This window comes from Aedes albopictus, chromosome 3, assembly GCF_035046485.1.
Source record: "Aedes albopictus strain Foshan chromosome 3, AalbF5, whole genome shotgun sequence".
NCBI lineage: Eukaryota > Metazoa > Arthropoda > Insecta > Diptera > Culicidae > Aedes > Aedes albopictus.
In genome coordinates, this window is record NC_085138.1 from 9,228,944 (window position 1) to 9,248,854 (window position 19,911).

General features: G+C 44.5%; 2 protein-coding genes across 2 annotated transcripts; one reads left to right on the forward strand and one right to left on the reverse strand.

The window, feature by feature from the left end:
- Positions 1–1,099: 1,099 nt before the first annotated feature.
- LOC109425463 (hsp90 co-chaperone Cdc37) lies at positions 1,100–2,850 on the forward strand. The gene is made up of 3 exons (XM_019700733.3): positions 1,100–1,279; positions 1,337–1,963; positions 2,032–2,850. Exons 1-3 carry the CDS (start codon positions 1,247–1,249, stop codon positions 2,494–2,496), a joined length of 1,125 nt encoding a protein of 374 aa, XP_019556278.2. The 5' UTR covers positions 1,100–1,246; the 3' UTR covers positions 2,497–2,850.
- A 128-nt stretch (positions 2,851–2,978) lies between these two features.
- Positions 2,979–5,110, reverse strand: LOC109425461 (signal recognition particle subunit SRP68). The gene is made up of 2 exons (XM_019700730.3): positions 4,914–5,110; positions 2,979–4,836 (listed from the first exon to the last, which is right to left on the reverse strand). The coding sequence occupies exons 1-2, from the start codon at positions 5,026–5,028 to the stop codon at positions 3,119–3,121; spliced, it is 1,833 nt and encodes a 610-aa protein (XP_019556275.2). The 5' UTR covers positions 5,029–5,110; the 3' UTR covers positions 2,979–3,118.
- Between the last annotated feature and the right edge of the window lie 14,801 nt (positions 5,111–19,911).

Below are 19,911 nucleotides of genomic sequence, written 5' to 3' on the forward strand. Positions count from 1 at the left end.
ATGCAAACTTACATTTTAATTGTGTCCATCTTGCTATCTCCTGTTGCTGAGCGCGAGAAAAATATTATAACTCGATTTTCACCCATTAATGGGAATGTGATCGAAACATGCAAAAGAGCAAAAAATACCCTTTATTGAAAATTTTGAAGTACCCTCTATTTTGACAGTTTCATATATTTGTCGAAAGAGGGTATTTTTTACTCCTTAAAGAGTAGAGCTGGGTTCGCAGTGCACAGTGCACGGAAATCCAAAAAGGTCCTTATTTTAGTAATGTTAAGGGCGGACGGGACGGTCGAGGAAATATCCGCCATTGCTCTGTTGCTACTAAGATGGTAATCTCAGATTCTACTTCATATAATGGAACAAAAGTCTATCATTGTGGATGCTCACTTGCAGTGCATATGCTGATTGTTTTTCAGCCTCATCTGTGCGATAGAAATCGAGATTACCATCTTCAAAATCGCGAGGCAAATTGTTAGAAAGAGAGGGAAGATAGGAAAAATAACACAGCGTCCCGATTCACCTTAACATAATAATGTTATTTTACGTTTTTTATAAATTTTATATAATGTTATGTCCTCTGGACAGTTACTATCAATATAAACTTTCGTATAAAAAATTGCCATTTTTTTACCGATGAAAATATATCAGCGCTCAATTGCCTTCCGCCAACATTGATTTCTCGCGCATCTTTTTTTTTTTAATTACGCACTCTAGAGTACATACGTACATACCTACTACCATTTTTGCGTGTACGGGGAGGCGGTTTTGTTTTTTCCTCTCCCCCAGGAGGAGTCTTCTCAGGCTGTGAACCATTTCGCTTGTTCGTTTAACTTTTAGTTAAAATTTGACACTTTGATAGTTATTTTGAAAATAATCCTACTCCCGAGCAAGGTTAGTCTTGTTTTTTGTTCGCAATTATTTGGCTGCGTACTGTATTTTGTTCCAAATTACTACTCGTCTGTCAAATTTCAAATGGGCCGCCGTCGTGGTTATTTTTTAACAAACTTTTCGATTGCAAATAACTATCAAAGTGTCAAATTTTAACTAAAAGTTAAACGAACAAGCGAAATGGTTCACAGCCTCAAACTTCATCTGTCAACCGCGCAACATAAAGCTGCTGCGTGCCGTAACATTCTAGAAGGATTTTACGAAGGGGATAAACATCTGAACGGATAATTCGTGCAAATTGTTTGAAATTGTGCAGTTAACGAGTGTAAAAGTGGTAGCGGAACGGTAATTAACCATGGTCGATTACAGCAAGTGGAAAGACATCGAGGTAAGTGCGTTGAAAAGTGATGGAAAATGCATGTTATGATGTTTTCTTCCGGTTCAGATTTCCGATGATGAAGATGACACCCATCCGAACATCGACACTCCGTCGTTGTTCCGCTGGCGGCACCAGGCCCGTGTCGAGCGGATGGAGGAACACAAACGGGAAAAGGAAAAGCTCGATGAGAAGAAACGGACCACGGAGAAGAAGGTGAAGGAAGTCAAGGAGAAGCTGCAGAAGAGCGACGGAAATATGGATGAGTTGAAGAAGAGTTTGGAGGAGCTGGAAAAGGAGCAGGCTAGAATGCGGAAGGAGGAAGATGAGTGGAAGAAGAAGGATAAGCTGCAGCCGTGGAATGTGGACACCATCAGCAAGGAGGGTTTCCAGAAGACCGTCATCAACAAAAGCGCCATCAATAAGAAGCAGGAACTGACGGAGGATCAGAAGGAGATGAATCTGAAGGAGTTCATCAAGGCAAACGAGAAGCAACTGAAGCAATACGGAATGTTGCGGAAGTACGAGGATTCTAAAAAGTTCCTGCGTGACAATCACAAGTTGGTGTGCGAGGACACGGCGAACTATTTGGTGATCTGGTGCATCGAGCTGGAGATGCAGGATAAGCACGAACTGATGGCGCACGTTGCTCATCAGTGCATCTGTATGCAGTACATTCTGGATATTGCAAAGCAGGTGCGTTTTTCGAATTTGAGAGTTTTTGAGTGCGAATTTTAAAGTGTATTTCTCTTTTTGGGTTTCAGTTAGACGTAGATCCCCGTGCCTGCCTGGAGTCATTCTTCCAGCGCATCCAGGTGGCAGAAGCTGAGTACAAAAATAAATTCCAAGAGGAAATTGAATCCTTCAAGGAGCGCATTCGAAAGCGAGCTCAAGAAAAAGTACAGAAAGCAATCGAAGAGGCGGAAGAAGAGGAGCGAAAAGCTCGCTTGGGCCCCGGCGGTCTCGATCCGGTGGAGGTGTTTGAGTCGCTGCCGGAAGTGCTGCAGAAGTGCTTCGAGACGCGCGACATCGGTATGCTGCAGGAAGCGATTAGTCAAATGCCGGAGAAAGACGCTCGGTATCACTTGAAACGCTGCGTAGATTCGGGCATGTGGGTGCCGGATGGTAACACGGGCATGTTGGACGTTAAAGCTGAGACCGAAGCGACTGAGGATGGTGGAGAAAAATCGGAAGAAGCAAAGAGCGAAGATAAGAAAGATGCTGAATAGTGATCTTACTGATAGTACGGGTAGAAAGCTGTGTAGTCGTTGTGATGTGAAGCAAGAACCTTAAACACTAATCTACCTTCGGCAGAACAAGCTTTCAATGATGTTTGGGTTTATTTTTCGATTATAGTGAGACAGACGACCTCTTTACCTTACCTGGTGAAACTGAGCCGCCTCACCGCACTTCAAAAATAGTCCCAAATCACCTTCATCTATCAGGCTGCATACTCAATTGCAAATCTTCCGTTAAAACTATATGCTAAACCGACTATTCTTTTGTCCAAATGTCAGTGTAACCATTTTATATCTATATTCTACTATCGTATGTTAAATAAACACGTGTCCATAAAAATGCTGCGACGTGCCGCTTTTCTTTCCATTACCCGACTAAAAATGTCCGAACTAGAAAATTCCGAACTCGAGACAAATTTCAGAAAAAAAACTCCGTAAAACTACAGGAAACATTTACTTTCATTAATTCACTCTTCGGTACAACAAATGCGCTATACTTTATTGGCCATACGTGTTACAGAAGATGTCATATATTAGTAATGATTCCACTTTTGAAAAGCAAACAAAAATAATAACTGGAAAAATCCCCATTATAGTAATACCAAAACCCTTTCTACTTTCCAGCACTGCCACCCCAGCCGAACAGTCCCTTGACGAATCCGGACATTCCGGCAGCTTGCTTGCCGCCGGCACCCTTCTGTTCCACCTTGTCCTCCAACGAGGGAAACTCCACAAAGTTCAGCGCCAGATCGAAAAACAGCGGCTTGGCGGGAATCGGCTGCATCTCCGGCGTCAGCTTGAACACGTTCGGATTGCGGGAGTTGAGCGAGGCGTCCTCCTTGTAGAGCGAGAGGCGCTCGAAGAGGGGCTTGGAGGATTTGGTGGCCTTGCCGTAGAGAACCGATTCCTCGGCGGTGTCTTCCTCGAGGACGCTGTTGGCGTGCGCGGAGAATTTGCATCCCTCGATGGTCTGGATCAGTTGCTTCAGTTCGTTGCGGAGGTCGAAATCCTTGGAAATGGCTTTGGAGGCAATTGCTTCCGAGGCATACTTTGTGGACCGCTCGTACAAGGCCACGGCTTCGCGCCATCGCTTCAGCGCTACCAAGGTTATGGCAATGTAGTAACAGCGGAATGACTTAAAGGTGAGTGTCAAAGTTTCGATTTCCGACTGATAGGCCGAATCGGTTTCCATTCCTGGCAGCTGCTGCATTTCCGACACATTTTGGAGAATGATTTCATACAACCGTGACAAGTCCTGTGGCTTGGTCTTTTTGCATTCGATCTGGACCTTCTCCGGAGCGTTCGGGTCATCAAGACTCAGCTTTCCTTGAGCTACCATAAACAGGTTCCTCTCCAATGTCAACTTCAATCTGGTGTAAGACAAGTAAGTCAACAAGTACTGAGTGGCAGTCATTGTTCCGGACTCGCTGCTCGTTCTCAACTTGGGATCCTGCTTAATTTCATCTTTAATAGCCGAAATGGCATCCTTACAGTCCAAAAGAACATTCTCCAGCAGCTCAATCTTGCTCGGATAATCCTTCGCTTTCTCGATGCTCTTCTCCAAATCCTGAATGCTCAACAAGAACAAGCGGACCTTTTCCGGACGAACCGTAACCTTTCGGCCGCGCCATTCCGTAGTCTGGAACGCCTCCATGCTCTCGGTTTTCGTCTGCGCCACCAAAGTGCTCAAATTGTCCAGCATTCCCTGTCCACGCATCTCCAGCAAATCATTCATCGAGGCATTCTCCCCAACATTGTAGGCGCAGTAGCGCAGACTCGGCGTCAATTCGTCCACCTTAGCCTTGTAAACGACCTGCTCCTCCTCCGGAAGCGTCTGCGCCAAATTCTCGTAAATGATCTGCGCCTTCTTCAAATTCTCCGCAGCACTCTTCCACAGGGACAGCTCAAAATGCAACGAGCCATGGATCCAAGCCGAGTAGGCCTCCGCTTCCAACTTGGTCCTGGCATCGCAATATTCCGAGTTGCACAGTTCCTGCAGCTGCAGCGCATAGACCGTAGCCTTCCTCAGCTTGCCCACCAAATGGAACCGCTTTCTCGGTTCCGTATTAGACTCCTGCCTCAGCTGCATCGCATAAGCCCAGGCCCTTTCGGCCAACATTAGCGGAATATGGATCAACCTCTCGTCGGAATTCTCCTTCTCCAGGTTGGCCATCGTGACGTCCCTCTTCTTGTAGTGCCGCTTATCACCCTGGGGCAAATTCAATGTCTTCCTCAAACGCTTGACCCTTCGCGAGCAGTATCCACGATAGCGTTGAAAATCTCCGTGGCGGAGACCATGCTGCTGCTGCAAATCCTTGATCACCCGCAGAACTGTGGATGGAATCAACAAACACCCGTCGTCATCAGTCAAGAAAACCAAGAAGAAGAAATGCCACCCATCCACTTACTTTCGATCGTGAAAACCTTCGTCGGAACGTCTTCCTCCTCGTCGATTTCCATCTCCTTGGATGGATCGACGTTCTCCTTGTTCACGTCAGGTTTTTCCGATTTGGATTCGACCATTTTTCCGGTGCAGAAACACGATTTTCACTTGAGTGTTGGCAGTTTTAGCCCTTCTCCGTTGAATCGTTTGACAGATGGATGTCGTGTTGACGAAATTACGGAACGGATGGGAAATGAAACATGAGATAGTGTTGGTGACGAATCTGGATGCATTTTTATATGCCGCATCGGTCAAAATTCAATTGACCCACACTCAAAGAAAAATCTGTTGATCGATGCATATTTAAAACCAATGAGGTACACACTAAAAGATCAGCTCGGTATTTTCCCCATCTTTTTACTGAGTTCTCAACAGCAGATTTAACTCGGTACGCTCGGTTATCCCTTTTGATGAATACTCTGTAAATAAGTTAACGAGTTCTGCAAATGAACTGTCAAAAATTACAGATGAACGGTAAATATCGTTACTGATGAATGGTAAATGTTGGGTTCGGATATCTTTTTGCCACGCTCGAACACCTATTGATAGCAGCTTTTGGTGTAGCAGCTTCAATGCTGTAAAACATAATTTATTATCAAATTGTTAATACTATTTCTATGAACTTACATCTTAGTGTTGTTCGCGGCCTGCAAACGATCCTACTTCCAATCATTAACTGATTCTTTTTACCAATTCTCTTCTTTACTTTTCCACTCAGTGTTGCCAGTTTCACAGACCTAAATCTACCACAACAGTCTCCCCCCCGTGAAACTGGTAATTCTCATAGTTATTTGCTAAATCATCCATCCTATTGTAAACCAGTGTGTATGTCTCTATAAGGCCTGAAGAGACGATGTTTTGTTAGAGGGAATTTTGTGCATCCCTAGATTGGCTAGTCGGGCTCTGTAGTCTGTGTGACAAGTCAACGTACAGACTACTACCGCTCTTGAGATGTGGTATTCATTCGTGTGGAATCTGCCCAGAAATCAAGACGCGGTTGGAAAAGGCCGGAGCTCGGCTAGTTTGATCAATTAGTTTGGAGTAAATAGTGCGAATACTGTTTCACATTTCAGAAGTGGGATATTAGCACGTGAAGAAGGCTACGGTTCGCAATTGGTATAAATTATCGTAAGTTGGGAATATCATCCATTATTGGTGAGTATTATTGAACAGTAATCGCTTTAACTGAACATGAGAAAATTCTTGGTGACGTGTTCGCGACAATCGCGTTGTACCGTATATGTGCACATGTATGTGTGAGAGGATTACAGGCAACAGCAGAGCCTGTATTGATTTCCGGTGCACATACGAGGAAAACAACGCATGAACACAAGTAAAGTTTTTGTACCCATATTCCCAGTTATTTTGATCTTATATTGTTGACGAGTGTGCGTGTGTGAGTGGGCGCCCATGAATGTCAAAGAGTGTACATATTAGAATGTGATGTCGAGTTTGTGAATGAAGGTTGTGTGCGTGACTGGCGGGACGAGTTGCTGCAACTGCAGAAAAGGCCGCCATTGCTAAAGTTTTCCTGCCGTCGCACGGACGCCACGATAGACGCTCTGCGATTAAATAGAACATTTTGATCGTAAAAAGAACATTTACAGTGCTAGTGGAGCCAGAAAGAAATCTCCGTGCAAAATTCACTGTAAGTTCCAAAAATAAACAACCTAATGTGCACGTCCGAAAGAAATTTGTGTGTTAACTTTTTCAGCATTTTGTTGGTATTCCCAGCTACAGCTTCTTCGTTCAATTGATCCAAAACTCGCTTCTGGTTATTGGTAAGTGCTTTATCCGATCTAGTGGGGCATGAATGTATATTTCGACAACTTTCAACAGCAAACAGTCACTATGAATCGATTGCGTGTTGATTATGATCGTCGTCCGGGACGTGCCGCTAATGGAGACGATAATGATGCAGGTCTCGCGATGCGGTCGAATGAGGTGGAGGCCGTCATATCCGAATTTGATCCTGACACCAATCGCGGTCAGTCTGCCGAAGACTGGCTCAACGAAATTGACTCGATGGCCGAAATTTTCGGCTGGGACCAACGACGAACTCTATTGTACGCCTGCATGCGGCTCAAAGGCCCTGCAAAGTTTTGGTTTGATGGTTGCAAGCACGAGCTGCGCAACTGGCAGATTTTCCGAGAGAGATTGTTGGAAAATTTCCCGACCGTCGTCGACACCGCTGGAATTCACAAAAGACTTCTCAACCTGAAACGAAAAGCGGACCAATCGGTGGAATCATATTTCCACGAAACAGTGGCTCTGGGTCGAAAGATCAGACTGTCGGATGATTTGATCAAGCATTACCTGATTAAGGGCCTACCATATGCATCGACTCGAGCCGTTATGGCACAGGACCCTGCTGTAACCTTGCCGCAGTTCTTGAACGCGCTCATCCGGGTGGAGCGAGCGACGAAGGATATCGAGAAGCGAGATACTGAAGTTGCTGGGCGATATGGATCCAACAAAACTCCAGGACGGAAATCACTCGATGCCAGGAAGTCGATGGACACCAATCGAGCTGACGCTGCTGTACGCAACGCAACTCCAGCACGAGCGGAACCGCAGCCCGGTCCGTCGAAGACAACCCCATTAAACCAGAAACGCCAATGTTTCATCTGCCGGTCTGAAGAGCATCTAGCACGCAAGTGTCCGCAACGCAAGGATTTTCGTTCCGAGGTGGTATGCAACCGCGCCACCATGTAAATAAAGTGGTTTATTCAAAGATTGCTACTATTAAAGGCGTACAGGTCACTGCTTTCGTGGATTTAGGTAGTGAGAGAACTCTTTTGAAAGAACAAACTGCGAAAATGTTGGCGTTGGATATAGAAAACGAGAAGTCATTGCTGAAGGGATTCGCCGGTGGAGTATGCACAACAATTGGAGCAGTAACAGAAAAAATTGAAATGGACGGATACGTGAATAAGCTCAGGATTTTGGTAGTTCCCGATAGCGCGATGCAGTATGACTTGCTGGTGGGGGACGATTTCTTTGGTAGAGAAGGAGTGAGTGTAGTGAAGACCGCAGACGCGCTCGCCATCCAATGTGACAAGCCAGCAGTCCTGAGTGTAGAAGCATCGAGGAACCATATCACTACAGTGCCATTAAAAATCGACGATTTGAATGTTGGACCGTCTTCGGAAAACGCGAAAATGCAACTGGTGACCCTTGTGAATCGATATCGCTCCTGTTTCGCAGTAAACCTGAAGGAGATTGGTTATACGGATATTGAAACAATGCACATTTCGCTTAAAGAGGATAAGGTGGTTAGACATGTCCCTTACAGGGTGGCATACGGACAACGAAAATATTTGCAGGATGAAATAAAAGACCTGCTGGAGAATGACATTATAGAGGTTTCAACATCCGAGTATGCTAGCCCAGTAGTAATCGTACCAAAACGGACTGGTGGCCATCGAATGTGCGTGGATTACCGTATGCTCAACTCTGTCATCCAAAAGGAATATTTCCCCACCAACCTCGTTGAGGAAGAGATCAACAACTTGAGTGGTAAGCGTGTGTTCACTTTATTGGATATGATGAACGGCTATTTCCAAATCGGCGTTGCTGAAGATTCACGGAAATACACTGCCTTTGTTACGCCGGATGGACAATACCAATTCAAGCGTGTACCTTTTGGCCTTTCCAACTCTGTCAGCGTATTTTGTCGAACGATGAGCAAAATTATTGAACCGTTGAAAGAAGAGGGCATTTCATTTTACTTCGACGATGTACTGATTGCCACTGAGACGGAGCAGGAAAATTTGGATCTGCTGGAACGATTTCTCATCGAAGTGTCAAAGTCCGGGATGACGCTCAAGGTCGGTAAGTGTGAATTTTTCAAAACATCTTTGGAATACTTGGGCCATGTCGTCACGGAAGGATGCGTGTCACCTGGACAAAGCAAAACTGAGGCTGTAGATAAGTTTCCTGTCCCCGAAGATGCACGAGGTGTTAGGCAGTTTTTAGGCCTTACGGGATATTTCCGCCGTTTTGTACAAAATTACGGTCAAATAGCGGCTCCACTCACGAGGCTTACAGGAAAGGTTCCTTTTGTTTGGGGAAAAGCTGAACAGATTGCATTTGAAAGCCTTAAATTTGCCTTGACTAGACGACCAGTATTAGCTCTTTATGACCCTTCTCTCGAACACGAAGTTCACTGTGACGCAAGCAGTTTCGGGTTGGCAGGGATTCTCATACAAGTCAACGAGAGAAGTGAGGCTCAGCCCGTAATGTATTACAGCAGAGCTACGTCAGACCCAGAATCTCGATACCACAGCTACGAGTTGGAGGTTTTGGCAGTGGTTGAAAGTTTGAAAAAGTTTCGCTACTACTTGCTCAATAAGCACTTCACCGTTTATACCGACTGCCAGTCCTTGGCTTTAACGCGTGCCAAGAAGGAACTTAATCCTCGCATTGCTCGTTGGTGGCTGACTATTCAAGAGTTCTCCTTTGATTTGAAGTTCCGATCTGGTCGGCAAATGAATCATGTCGATAGTCTTAGCCGTAATGTAATACGTCGTGCTGGAGAAGTTGAACGCGTTATGGCAATAGCTGTCGATAGCTTCGATTGGGTAGCAGCACTGCAACTCCAAGATGGTAAAATCTGTAAGGTGAAAAAAATGCTTGAGGGATTATTAACGCCAGAAAAGGATATAATCAAGAGCTACAAAGAAGCTAACGGTCGCATTTTTCGTGTAACACCAAATGGCCTGAAATTCGTTGTTCCAACGAAGGTGCGTTTTCATGTCGTCAAGTCATTGCACGACGATATGGGGCATCCCGGAATAGATAAAACAACCGAGTTAGTGAATCAGGACTTCTGGTTCGAGAATATGAACGCTTTCATCAGGCAGTATGTGAAATGTTGTATTGAGTGCGCAGCAAACAAGCGAGGACTCGACGAAACTCGGATTACAATACACACTCACCTAAAGCAGCCTATTCCTTTCTGGGTAATGCATGCTGACTACTGTGGTCCTTTTCCGAAAAGTAAGAGGCAGAACACGCAGGTTCTCGGTATCATCGATGCTTTCACAAGATTCATTATTTTGCGCCCTACGAAGACTTGCAGTACGTCTGGAGTAATTTCGGTTCTGAAGGAAATTTCACAGTACTTCGGAACCCCGAAGGTACTTGTGACCGACAGAGGAGCTGCTTTCATGGCGAAAACGTTTGCTGAATTTTGTGAGGAAAGGGATATTAAGCACTCACCAGTAGCAGCCAAAACACCAAGAGGAAACGGACAGATAGAAAGGTGCTTTCAGTACGTCACCAACGCGTTGAAATGTTTTTCCATGGATACGGACGAGCGTGATTGGGATTTGAATCTACCAGCTGTTCAGTGGGCCATGAACACAATGAAAAACCGAACTACTGGGGAGAGTCCGCAAGTTCTACTGTTCGGATACCGCCCGAGAAATGTATTGAGCAACAAACTCCTCAATGCATTACATGATGAAGCAGATCTTGTTGAAGAAAAGGAGCTTCTTCCGGAATTAAGACAAAAGGCTCTTGAGAGAATGACCCGCAACTCTGAACAACAAGCTGAACGTTATAACGCTACTCACAAGGCCCCCCAATCCTACAACGTAGGCGACTTGGTACTTTTGCGATACGAACCTCCAGCAGATGGTGGTTCTAGGAAGCTGATGCCACGATATCGTGGACCATACGTGATTGATAAGGTTCTAGATGCCGACCGGTACGTGGTCAAGGATACGCCAGCTACTCAAGTAACGCAAAAACCGTTCGAATCCGTATATGCAGCCGACAAGATTAAGTTGTGGGGCCAGCCCCCGGAAGACAATTTCCCTGATGTCGAGGAAGACGATGACGAAATCAACGAACATTGAATCAGGTATGTTCCGGCTAAAAAAAAAAACGAATAATATGATTGAAATGTAATCGTTTATTATTTTTTTTAGTTTACAGATTTGAAACAATTCTTGAGAACCTCCCGAACAATTGAATTGAATTAGACGTTTTGGAAGGATGTCAATAAATAAAATCGTTTCTGTGAAAGTAAATGTAATGTGTCTTTAATAATTCCATGCCTGCTTTGACTAGAAATTTATCGTGCCGTGTGAGAAATGTGATACTCGAGATTAAAAAGGTTTAATAATGATTATGGAACAGATTTCTTAGTAAATGTCATGCGTGGAAGAGAGTGGTTTCCAATGTTATCATTAAGTGGTTCAAACATTCTGCATACAACGACTCTTTAGTATCGGTTCTTTGAGAGTTATTAAAAAGTTGTTGACAAAAACTACTTAAGTAAACAGTAACGGTTCTTTGAGAGTTACTTATAAACGTTGCTTATAATGGTCATGCTATTTATGACCCAATAAAGTCAATTAGTAACGGTGCTTTGAGAGTTACTAAGTTTACAGATAACGGAGCATGATGAGTTGTCTGTTAGATATAAAATCCTTTAAGCTGATTAAGGCTTTAGTAGGGCCTATCTCCGGGGCGGAGATAAGCAGGATGGCCGAATGTAAACCAGTGTGTATGTCTCTATAAGGCCTGAAGAGACGATGTTTTGTTAGAGGGAATTTTGTGCATCCCTAGATTGGCTAGTCGGGCTCTGTAGTCTGTGTGACAAGTCAACGTACAGACTACTACCGCTCTTGAGATGTGGTATTCATTCGTGTGGAATCTGCCCAGAAATCAAGACGCGGTTGGAAAAGGCCGGAGCTCGGCTAGTTTGATCAATTAGTTTGGAGTAAATAGTGCGAATACTGTTTCACACTATTTAGGCCCTAATTAACAAAATTTTGAAAACCTTTTTTTTTTCAATTTAACCACTAACCAACTGTCTAAACATCACTGTTTCTGCACCACATGGATGAACCCTCGTAAAAATCCCACCGGGATCGTAAGCTACGAGCAGTATCGCTATTATTGTGTAATTCACACCGCTGTATTGTTTCAACCCGATATACATTTCAGGTCTGTGGTCAGTGCTGGAATACGATTTCGTTGATTGCAGAGCTTGAATGACATTGCTGATCGTACTGCGCTGGTCGGTGGAGCAATACCACCATCCGATACTATCTTTTTCGTCGTTTTCGTCTCCCTTGCTGTGAGCTCTTCCAACTGCGCGCGAAACGTACACGGTATCGGTCGTTCGGTTCAAAACATGTTTGGATTGTATTGTTGAGGTTGGCTTTTGAGTGAACACGGCTTCTGATGGGCAAGAAGTGCAGACAGAGAGTGGTTTGCTAGGACCAGTAGTAGTTATAATAGAACTGCAGATTGATTCCTCACTAACATTTTCGTCACTAAACTGCCTTTTAACTTCATCCCTTCGAATAGAAAACTCCAACCTGATTGCTGTAATGGCTTTTCGATGGGCCTCTTTAATTTCTGCTAAACCACGTTGATATTCATCTTCTATTCGTTGCTCCTCGTCTTCATAATATTTTCTCCACATCTCACCTTGCTTCTCCAGCAATTCCAGTCTACGTGCTGCCGACTCCATTGCAGCAAACTGTTCAGTAGGTGATTAAGATCATTGAAGTTTGTTGGGTTCGGATATCTTTTTGCCACGCTCGAACACCTATTGATAGCAGCTTTTGTGGAAGTAGGCGATGGTGACGCGTAGCAGCAAGCAACCCTAGCAACCTTAGCAACCCTATTTTGTTATCTGTTATCAATAAAGAGAAAACTTGTTCATTACTATTCTGAGAGCCAAACCGATTAGTTCATTTTATTAATGCTCTACGGCCAACCCCCCCCCAATAGGTTATGGGCCTATAGAAGTAGTTCACGAAGATTATTTTCAAGTAGTGGGAGTTCTTTACGATAATTGGATTTACCGGAAGAATTCGAAGAGGTCTACGCTGTAATTGGATTTACCGGAGGACCGCAACATGGACGGGAACAAGTTCGCCGTCGAGAAGCTGAGCAACAGCAATTTCGAAAGCTGGAAGTTCAACGTTCAAATGCTCCTGATTCGAGAAGAGTTATGGAAGTATGTAGAAGAAGATGTCCCGATTCCGCTAACTGATGCCTGGAAGAAAGGTGACCAGAAGACGCGGGCTACCATTGCTCTACTGGTCGGAACGACCCAGCGAAGATTGATCCAGAAATGTACAACCGCGAAGCAAACCTGGGAAGCTTTGGTCAATCACCATCAAAAATCAAGCATCACTTCAGTTCTGGCAATGCTGCGCCGGGTGATCAACATGCAGTACACGGAGGGCGACGACCTGGAACGACACCTGATGGAGATGGAAGACCTGTTCGAACGGATCGCAAACGCCGGGTACGAGTTGCCGCCCAAGATAACGATGCTGATGGTGTTACGAAGCATGCCGGAGTCCTACGACAATTTGGGAATCGCATTGGAGAATCGCCCCGACACCGAACTGACGATGGAACTGATTCGCGGAAAGTTAATCGATGAAGCCCTGAAGCGACGAGACAACGCTCGAGGTGAGTCATTGCTGAAAGTACAATCCGGATCGAAGCAGGTGGTGTGCCATCACTGCCACAAACCGGGACACAAGAAACAAGATTGCCGACAACTGAACCAGAAGAGAGAAGTGTTCCCTGCCAAGGATCGCAAACCGTTCAAACCAAAGGCTCGTGTTGTGAAGGAAGAAAGCAACAACGCTGAATTCGCTTTTGCAACCGAATCGAAGAAGACGTTCAGGCCCAACGGATGGATAGTCGATTCTGGTGCGTCAAGTCATATGTGTGGAAACGAAGATTTTTTCGATGAGATGACACCGCTTTCTGGAACAACCGTTACACTCGCAGATGGGAATGTTGCAGAAGTGAAGGCCAAAGGAAGCGGACGATTGTTTTGCGAAGCCAAGGATGGGATGCCGAAGAAAATAAACCTGTCGGAAGTTCTGCTGGTTCCGGAGTTGGAAACGAACCTGGTTTCTGTTAGCAAGCTGACCGAGAAAGGAGCTGAAGTCGTATTTGCCGGAAACAACTGTGAAATTTCGCACAACGGGATGCCTGCAGCTACAGCCGTGAAGTCTGGAGGATTGTACTACGTCAAGCTGATGAAACCTGAAACCGCAGCAGCAGTTCACACCAACGAATGTCTGCATCACTGGCACAGGAAATTGGGACACCGAGATCCAAACGCTATTCGTCAAATGATCAACAGCAAGCTTGCCACAGGAATACATATTGAAGATTGTCCGGTAGAAGAAACGTGCGAGTGCTGCCTGGAAGGAAAAATGGCTCGTTTACCCTTTCCCAAGGAGGCAACAGGATCATCTCGGAGCATTCTGGAGCTGGTTCACACGGATATTTGTGGTCCGATGAAGACACCCACACCTGGAGGATCAAGATACTTCATGACCATGATAGATGACAGATCAAGATTCACGGTGGTGTATTTTTTGCAACGGAAGTCAGAAGCGGTTGACAAGATAATTCAGTACGTCAGGATGGTAGAAACGCGTTTTTGGAAGGAAGCCTTCAATCATACGATCGGACCAGGGCGGTGAATACAAGTCCAAGGCACTCGGAAGATTCTACCGTGCAGAAGGGATTACTCCGCAATACACTGCTGCCTATTCCCCGCAGCAGAATGGAGTCGCCGAAAGGAAAAATCGCAGTCTCGTGGAAATGGCCAGATGTCTCCTAATTGATGCGAAGCTCGGATACCGATATTGGGCGGAAGCAGTAAACACAGCAGCTCATTTGCAGAACGTTCTTCCGTCAAGATCAGTTCAGAAAACGCCGTACGAACACTGGTATGGAACGGTTCCTGATTTGAAGCACTTGCAGATATTTGGAAGTTCAGCATATGTTCACGTTCCGGATCAAAAACGAACCAAGTTGGAGCCGAAAGCAGTCAAGATGATTTTCATCGGATACTCGGACCATCATAAGGCGTACAAGTTCATTGATCCTGATACCGACAAAGTTGTGATCAGCAGAGATGCTCGTTTTCTCAAAGAGGATGACCGTACGAAAGAGGCTACCAATCCTGAAGTTGTTGAATTTGAATGCGATCCAGAAACACCGGATGAAACACCAGATGAAATACCAACCCAAGTCGAATTCGAAGAGGACCTGTCGGAAGCGGAATCTACACTCGTTCAGGAGGAGGAGGAGCAGTCCGAGTCAGGCGATAGCAGCATCGAGTTTCTCAGCAGCACCGAAGAAGTTCCTGATTCACCACTGCCACGGCGATCGGAAAGAAGTACCAAAAGTAAACCACCCGCACGATACTTTGAGTCGCTGAACATCATCTACAAGCAGCAATCCGAGCCGCGAACGTATGAAGAGGCGGTAACTGGTCCTGAGAGCGAGATGTGGATAGCAGCTATCGAGGACGAACTCAAGTCTCAAAAGGAGAATCACACTTGGGATTTAGTGAAGCTTCCTGCCGGGAGAAAAGCAATTGGATGCAAATGGATATTTAAAAGGAAACTGGACGAACAAGGCAACGTGGTGCGGTATAAGGCAAGACTTGTAGCTCAAGGATTCACACAAAAGTTTGGAATTGACTACGATGAAGTTTTTGCACCGGTTGTCAAACCCGTTACCTTCAAGATTCTTGCTACAGTTGCTGCCCAAAGGAAGCTGTTATTGAAACACGCTGATGTCAAGACAGCCTACTTACACGGAGAACTTCAAGAAACTGTCTACATGAAACAACCTGCAGGAATAGCCTCAACCGACAAGAACGCAGTTTGCCACCTTCGCAAGAGTCTCTATGGTTTGAAGCAGGCTGCTCGAGTCTGGAACACCACGTTTGATGCTGCGTTGAAGAAGATGGGATTTACGCAATCGAAGAACGATTCCTGCCTCTATTACCGTGGGACAGGCGAGAACACCGTTTATTTGGCTGTTTACGTTGATGACATCGTTGTGGCCTGTCGGACTGAGGAGGAGTATTCCGGAATCATCAAAGGACTAAACAAACATTTCACTGTAACGTCATTGGGCAACATTCGCTATTTCCTTGGAGTTGAAGTGAAACGAACTGATGACCGTATTTCGTTGAATCAAGCCGGATACATCAAGAAGCTGCTGAGTCGTTTCGGAATGGAGGAAGCGAAGCCATCCAAGATTCCGTTGGATCCCGGATATTTGCAAACCAAGGAGGAGACGAGTGAGATGCTACCAAACAACACGCAGTATGCCAGCCTAGTCGGTGGTTTGCTTTATGTTTCTGTAAATACCCGACCCGACATAGCTGCTAGCGTTTCGATCCTGGGACGAAAAGTGAGTTGCCCATCCCAAGCTGACTGGGTAGAAGCGAAACGGGTTCTACGTTATTTGAAGCACACGTTGGACCATGAGCTGATACTGGGCATCAAATCAGATCCACTAACCGTATACGTTGACGCGGATTGGGCCGGAGACGCGAAAGACAGGAAATCGACATCTGGATATTTGCTGCAACTGAATGGCGGTTCAATATTCTGGAGTTCCAAGAAGCAAACATGTGTTTCACTGAGCAGCACGGAAGCTGAGTTCATAGCGCTTGCAGTATGCTGTCAGGAAGTCCAATGGATTTTGCGGATTCTGGAAGATTTCTCTGTGCCAGTCAACCTGCCCATTACAATTTTTGAAGATAATCAATCATGCATTAAGCAACTATCATCACCAAATGTAAGTCGCAGATCCAAACACGTCGAAACCAAGAACCATTATATTCGAGAGATGCAGGCCAACGGAGAAATTCAAGCGGTATACTGTTCAACCGAAGAAATGGTTGCCGACATGTTAACTAAGCCACTTCATGCGGTGAAGCTACGTAAGTTCCGAGAAGCAGCTGGAATATTACCATCGAGGAGGAGTGTGGAAGTAGGCGATGGTGACGCGTAGCAGCAAGCAACCCTAGCAACCTTAGCAACCCTATTTTGTTATCTGTTATCAATAAAGAGAAAACTTGTTCATTACTATTCTGAGAGCCAAACCGATTAGTTCATTTTATTAATGCTCTACGGCCAACCCCCCCCCCCCAATAGCTTTTGGTGTAGCAGCTTCAATGCTGTAAAACATAATTTATTATCAAATTGTTAATACTATTTCTATGAACTTACATCTTAGTGTTGTTCGCGGCCTGCAAACGATCCTACTTCCAATCATTAACTGATTCTTTTTACCAATTCTCTTCTTTACTTTTCCACTCAGTGTTGCCAGTTTCACAGACCTAAATCTACCACAACAGTAAATATTGATTACCGAGTGTACCGAGTTAAAACTGCTGTTGAAAACTCAGTAAAAAGATGAAAAAATTACAGAACTCAGCGAAAATTTTACTGAGCTGGAAAATCAGGATCTTAGTGTGTACAGATTACAGGTGGCGCAGATAAACATTGCGAACCACTTTGTCTCTTTTGTTCTACCGCTGATCTAATGCAACTCAATTAGTGACGTCATTAATTGAGTTGCATAAGAACAGCGGTAGAACGAAAAAGACAACTAGTGGTTCGCAATGTTTATCTGCGCCACCTGTATCTGTACCTCATTGGCATAAAACCTTGCCTGAATAGAAACATAATAATATACATTGAATCCCCGCATAAACGATAACCATAAGATGTGCTTAACCACCCATTCGGGATACAATTCGAACAGTATGCGGTATTGTTGAACCGTTTGTATTACGGTCCGTGTATGGTGTTGGTTTATTAGGGTCGTTCGTATTATAGAGTGGTTATTCGTGGAATAATAATGATACAAGTATTATATAATAGTTTTGCAATCAAATTATTAGAATTGAAAAAATGTGATTATTTAATACTTTGCAAGTATTATAACATATATGATAATGATACATGCTATGATACTGGAATAATTTTGAATAGTTCAATTTCCTCCAAATGTATTCTCCAAAATTAATGTTCGTATTTTTACTCTGAATTATGGGTGTTGATGCATGAGGAAAACATGCTAAAGATAGTGTGTGTAGCTTATAGCTTGTAATTTTAACGAAAATCAAGCACTATTTCTACGGCGGCTGCTCTCTCTCAGTAGGTGCGACCCGTCGATTGTATGTTGAATGATTTCAAGCAAACTGCTTTGCCTACCTTCAATAGTCAATTTCATTGTAACGACTCCGACTCGGACTCCGCATGCTAGGCCTGTGGTGGAATCCATAGAAGATTCTTTACTCGGTTCTGGTCGGTGTTCTCTCGAGAGTTCTTTCTTATACTTCTTCCAGACACCAGATTTTTTTCTTACAGCTCACATCAATGCACTTCAAGAACATCATTGTCTTCAAACCACCCGCGAGCACTAATTGAATATGGTCTATGCAGTACATACACCGCGCGAAGATTGGTGCAGCAACTCCGGCTATCACACAGTTTGAATCCCGATTTTCCGAAGCATGACAAAAAACAAGCGAAAAAATAAAGAACGATTCACTCAATAATACACATAGTTGACAGGTTCAGAGAAATCCCGCAGGTGTGTGCACTTTTTTCGGGTCAAAAGCAGATCTGTGAAATGTTTATTATTCACTGTATCATAAAGTTTATGATACAGTAATCATACCACTAATCTTTCCACAAAATTTTTGTTCGAGAAAGTGAGCATTTTTGAATGGTAACGATACTTAACAACCGATTCAGTCTATCATTGAAACTCTGTAAACGATAACTGCTATCATTAATACGATTCGTTGAATCGTCGGTTTATAATCCAGTTCATGATAACACGGATAATTAAAAAATGATATCCTGTACAATTTCTGTATCATACCGTTTTATTCGGGAACTAGCTTGATGGAGAGCTTGAACAGGAATGAAAAAAACTAGCTCCGTTGTTTATTTAAGAAAACTAAGGTTGCTAAGTTTCATGTCCGGGGAAATGTAACTATGTGGGCGAATAAAACACTTCACACCCGGACATTACGATAATAAAATCATGCACATTTATTTACAGACTATGTACACAATTTACACAACATTACAATTAATCACAACATATTAAAAGTAACACCGCGGAGAGCGCGCGCGGGCAACATCTGGCTGCTGCTGCAGATGATGGCGTTCTGCTGTTCTGCTGTATGTCCGGCCGTCGTCGTCTATCCATCGTTGTGATAGACACGAGCCGAGCCGATCATGGGGTACACAAAAGCTCGTTCACAACATCTCCTCCTTTTAAGATGACGAACATGGAATCAAGAAACACTTCTTCATGCGACGAAGAAAGTCTTGACCAAACAGGATGCATCCGGTTACTCTGTACACATTCGCAATCCAAACCGGGCTGATGCAGAAGGACGCTGGCTGTGTGGCATCCGACTTCTGCATGGCTGCTTGATCCGAATGGTGTTGACGGATAACGGGGAGCAAACGACTTCAGGAACGAATCGTGCTGCCCTTGGAGGACACGCCCAACAGTGTACCACTCCTGATGGACGTTGATTGCCAATTCCTTTGGTCAATGCTGAAGGGAATATCCATCCTCCGAATCGAACCGTGCTGCCATGGGAGGACGCTGACTGTGCGTTCGGACTCCCACTGGACTTACACTGGGTTGCCAAATTCGGTGATGGCGTTGGATGATGGGGATGAATGACCATCATTCGGAAGCAAACCCGTGCTCCTGCAGGAACATTAGCGTTGTCCGACTCCTGCCAGGTTTTGCTGTGCGACGATGATCACTAGCGTGCGCAGGGTTCTTGCTTAGGGGGGGGGGGGCGGTGCAATACAATGATGGTGCAATATACAATCATGGTGTTACACGCAATATGAATTCCCAAGAAAGGTTTTCAACATGATGTGGTGCTAACATCGCCAAGTACTTCATATTGGGATTCTGTAGAAGGCTCCGGATGGTGATGATTTCAAGGCAATGCGAAGCTTTATTTTAAAGTCATCGACAAAATTATTATTTATAAAAAATAATGTCGTTGTGAGAAAATTTCAATCTTGGACAATTAGTGATGCTAGAAGTGGAGAAGACTTCATAGATTGAGTCAGAGTTCCTAGATCAAAAATTTCGATCGGAATCCTTGT

Bases quoted from the DNA above. Each gene is read 5' to 3' on its own strand.
- LOC109425463 (XM_019700733.3), top strand. From the start codon at position 1,247: ATGGTCGATTACAGCAAGTGGAAAGACATCGAG. The intron at 1,280-1,336 runs GTAAGTGCGTTG...CTTCCGGTTCAG, and splicing joins GCAAGTGGAAAGACATCGAG to ATTTCCGATGATGAAGATGA. The intron at 1,964-2,031 runs GTGCGTTTTTCG...TTTGGGTTTCAG, and splicing joins TTCTGGATATTGCAAAGCAG to TTAGACGTAGATCCCCGTGC.
- LOC109425461 (XM_019700730.3), bottom strand. From the start codon at position 5,028: ATGGTCGAATCCAAATCGGAAAAACCTGACGTGAACAAGGAGAACGTC. The intron at 4,837-4,913 runs GTAAGTGGATGG...TTCCATCCACAG, and splicing joins GAAGGTTTTCACGATCGAAA to TTCTGCGGGTGATCAAGGAT.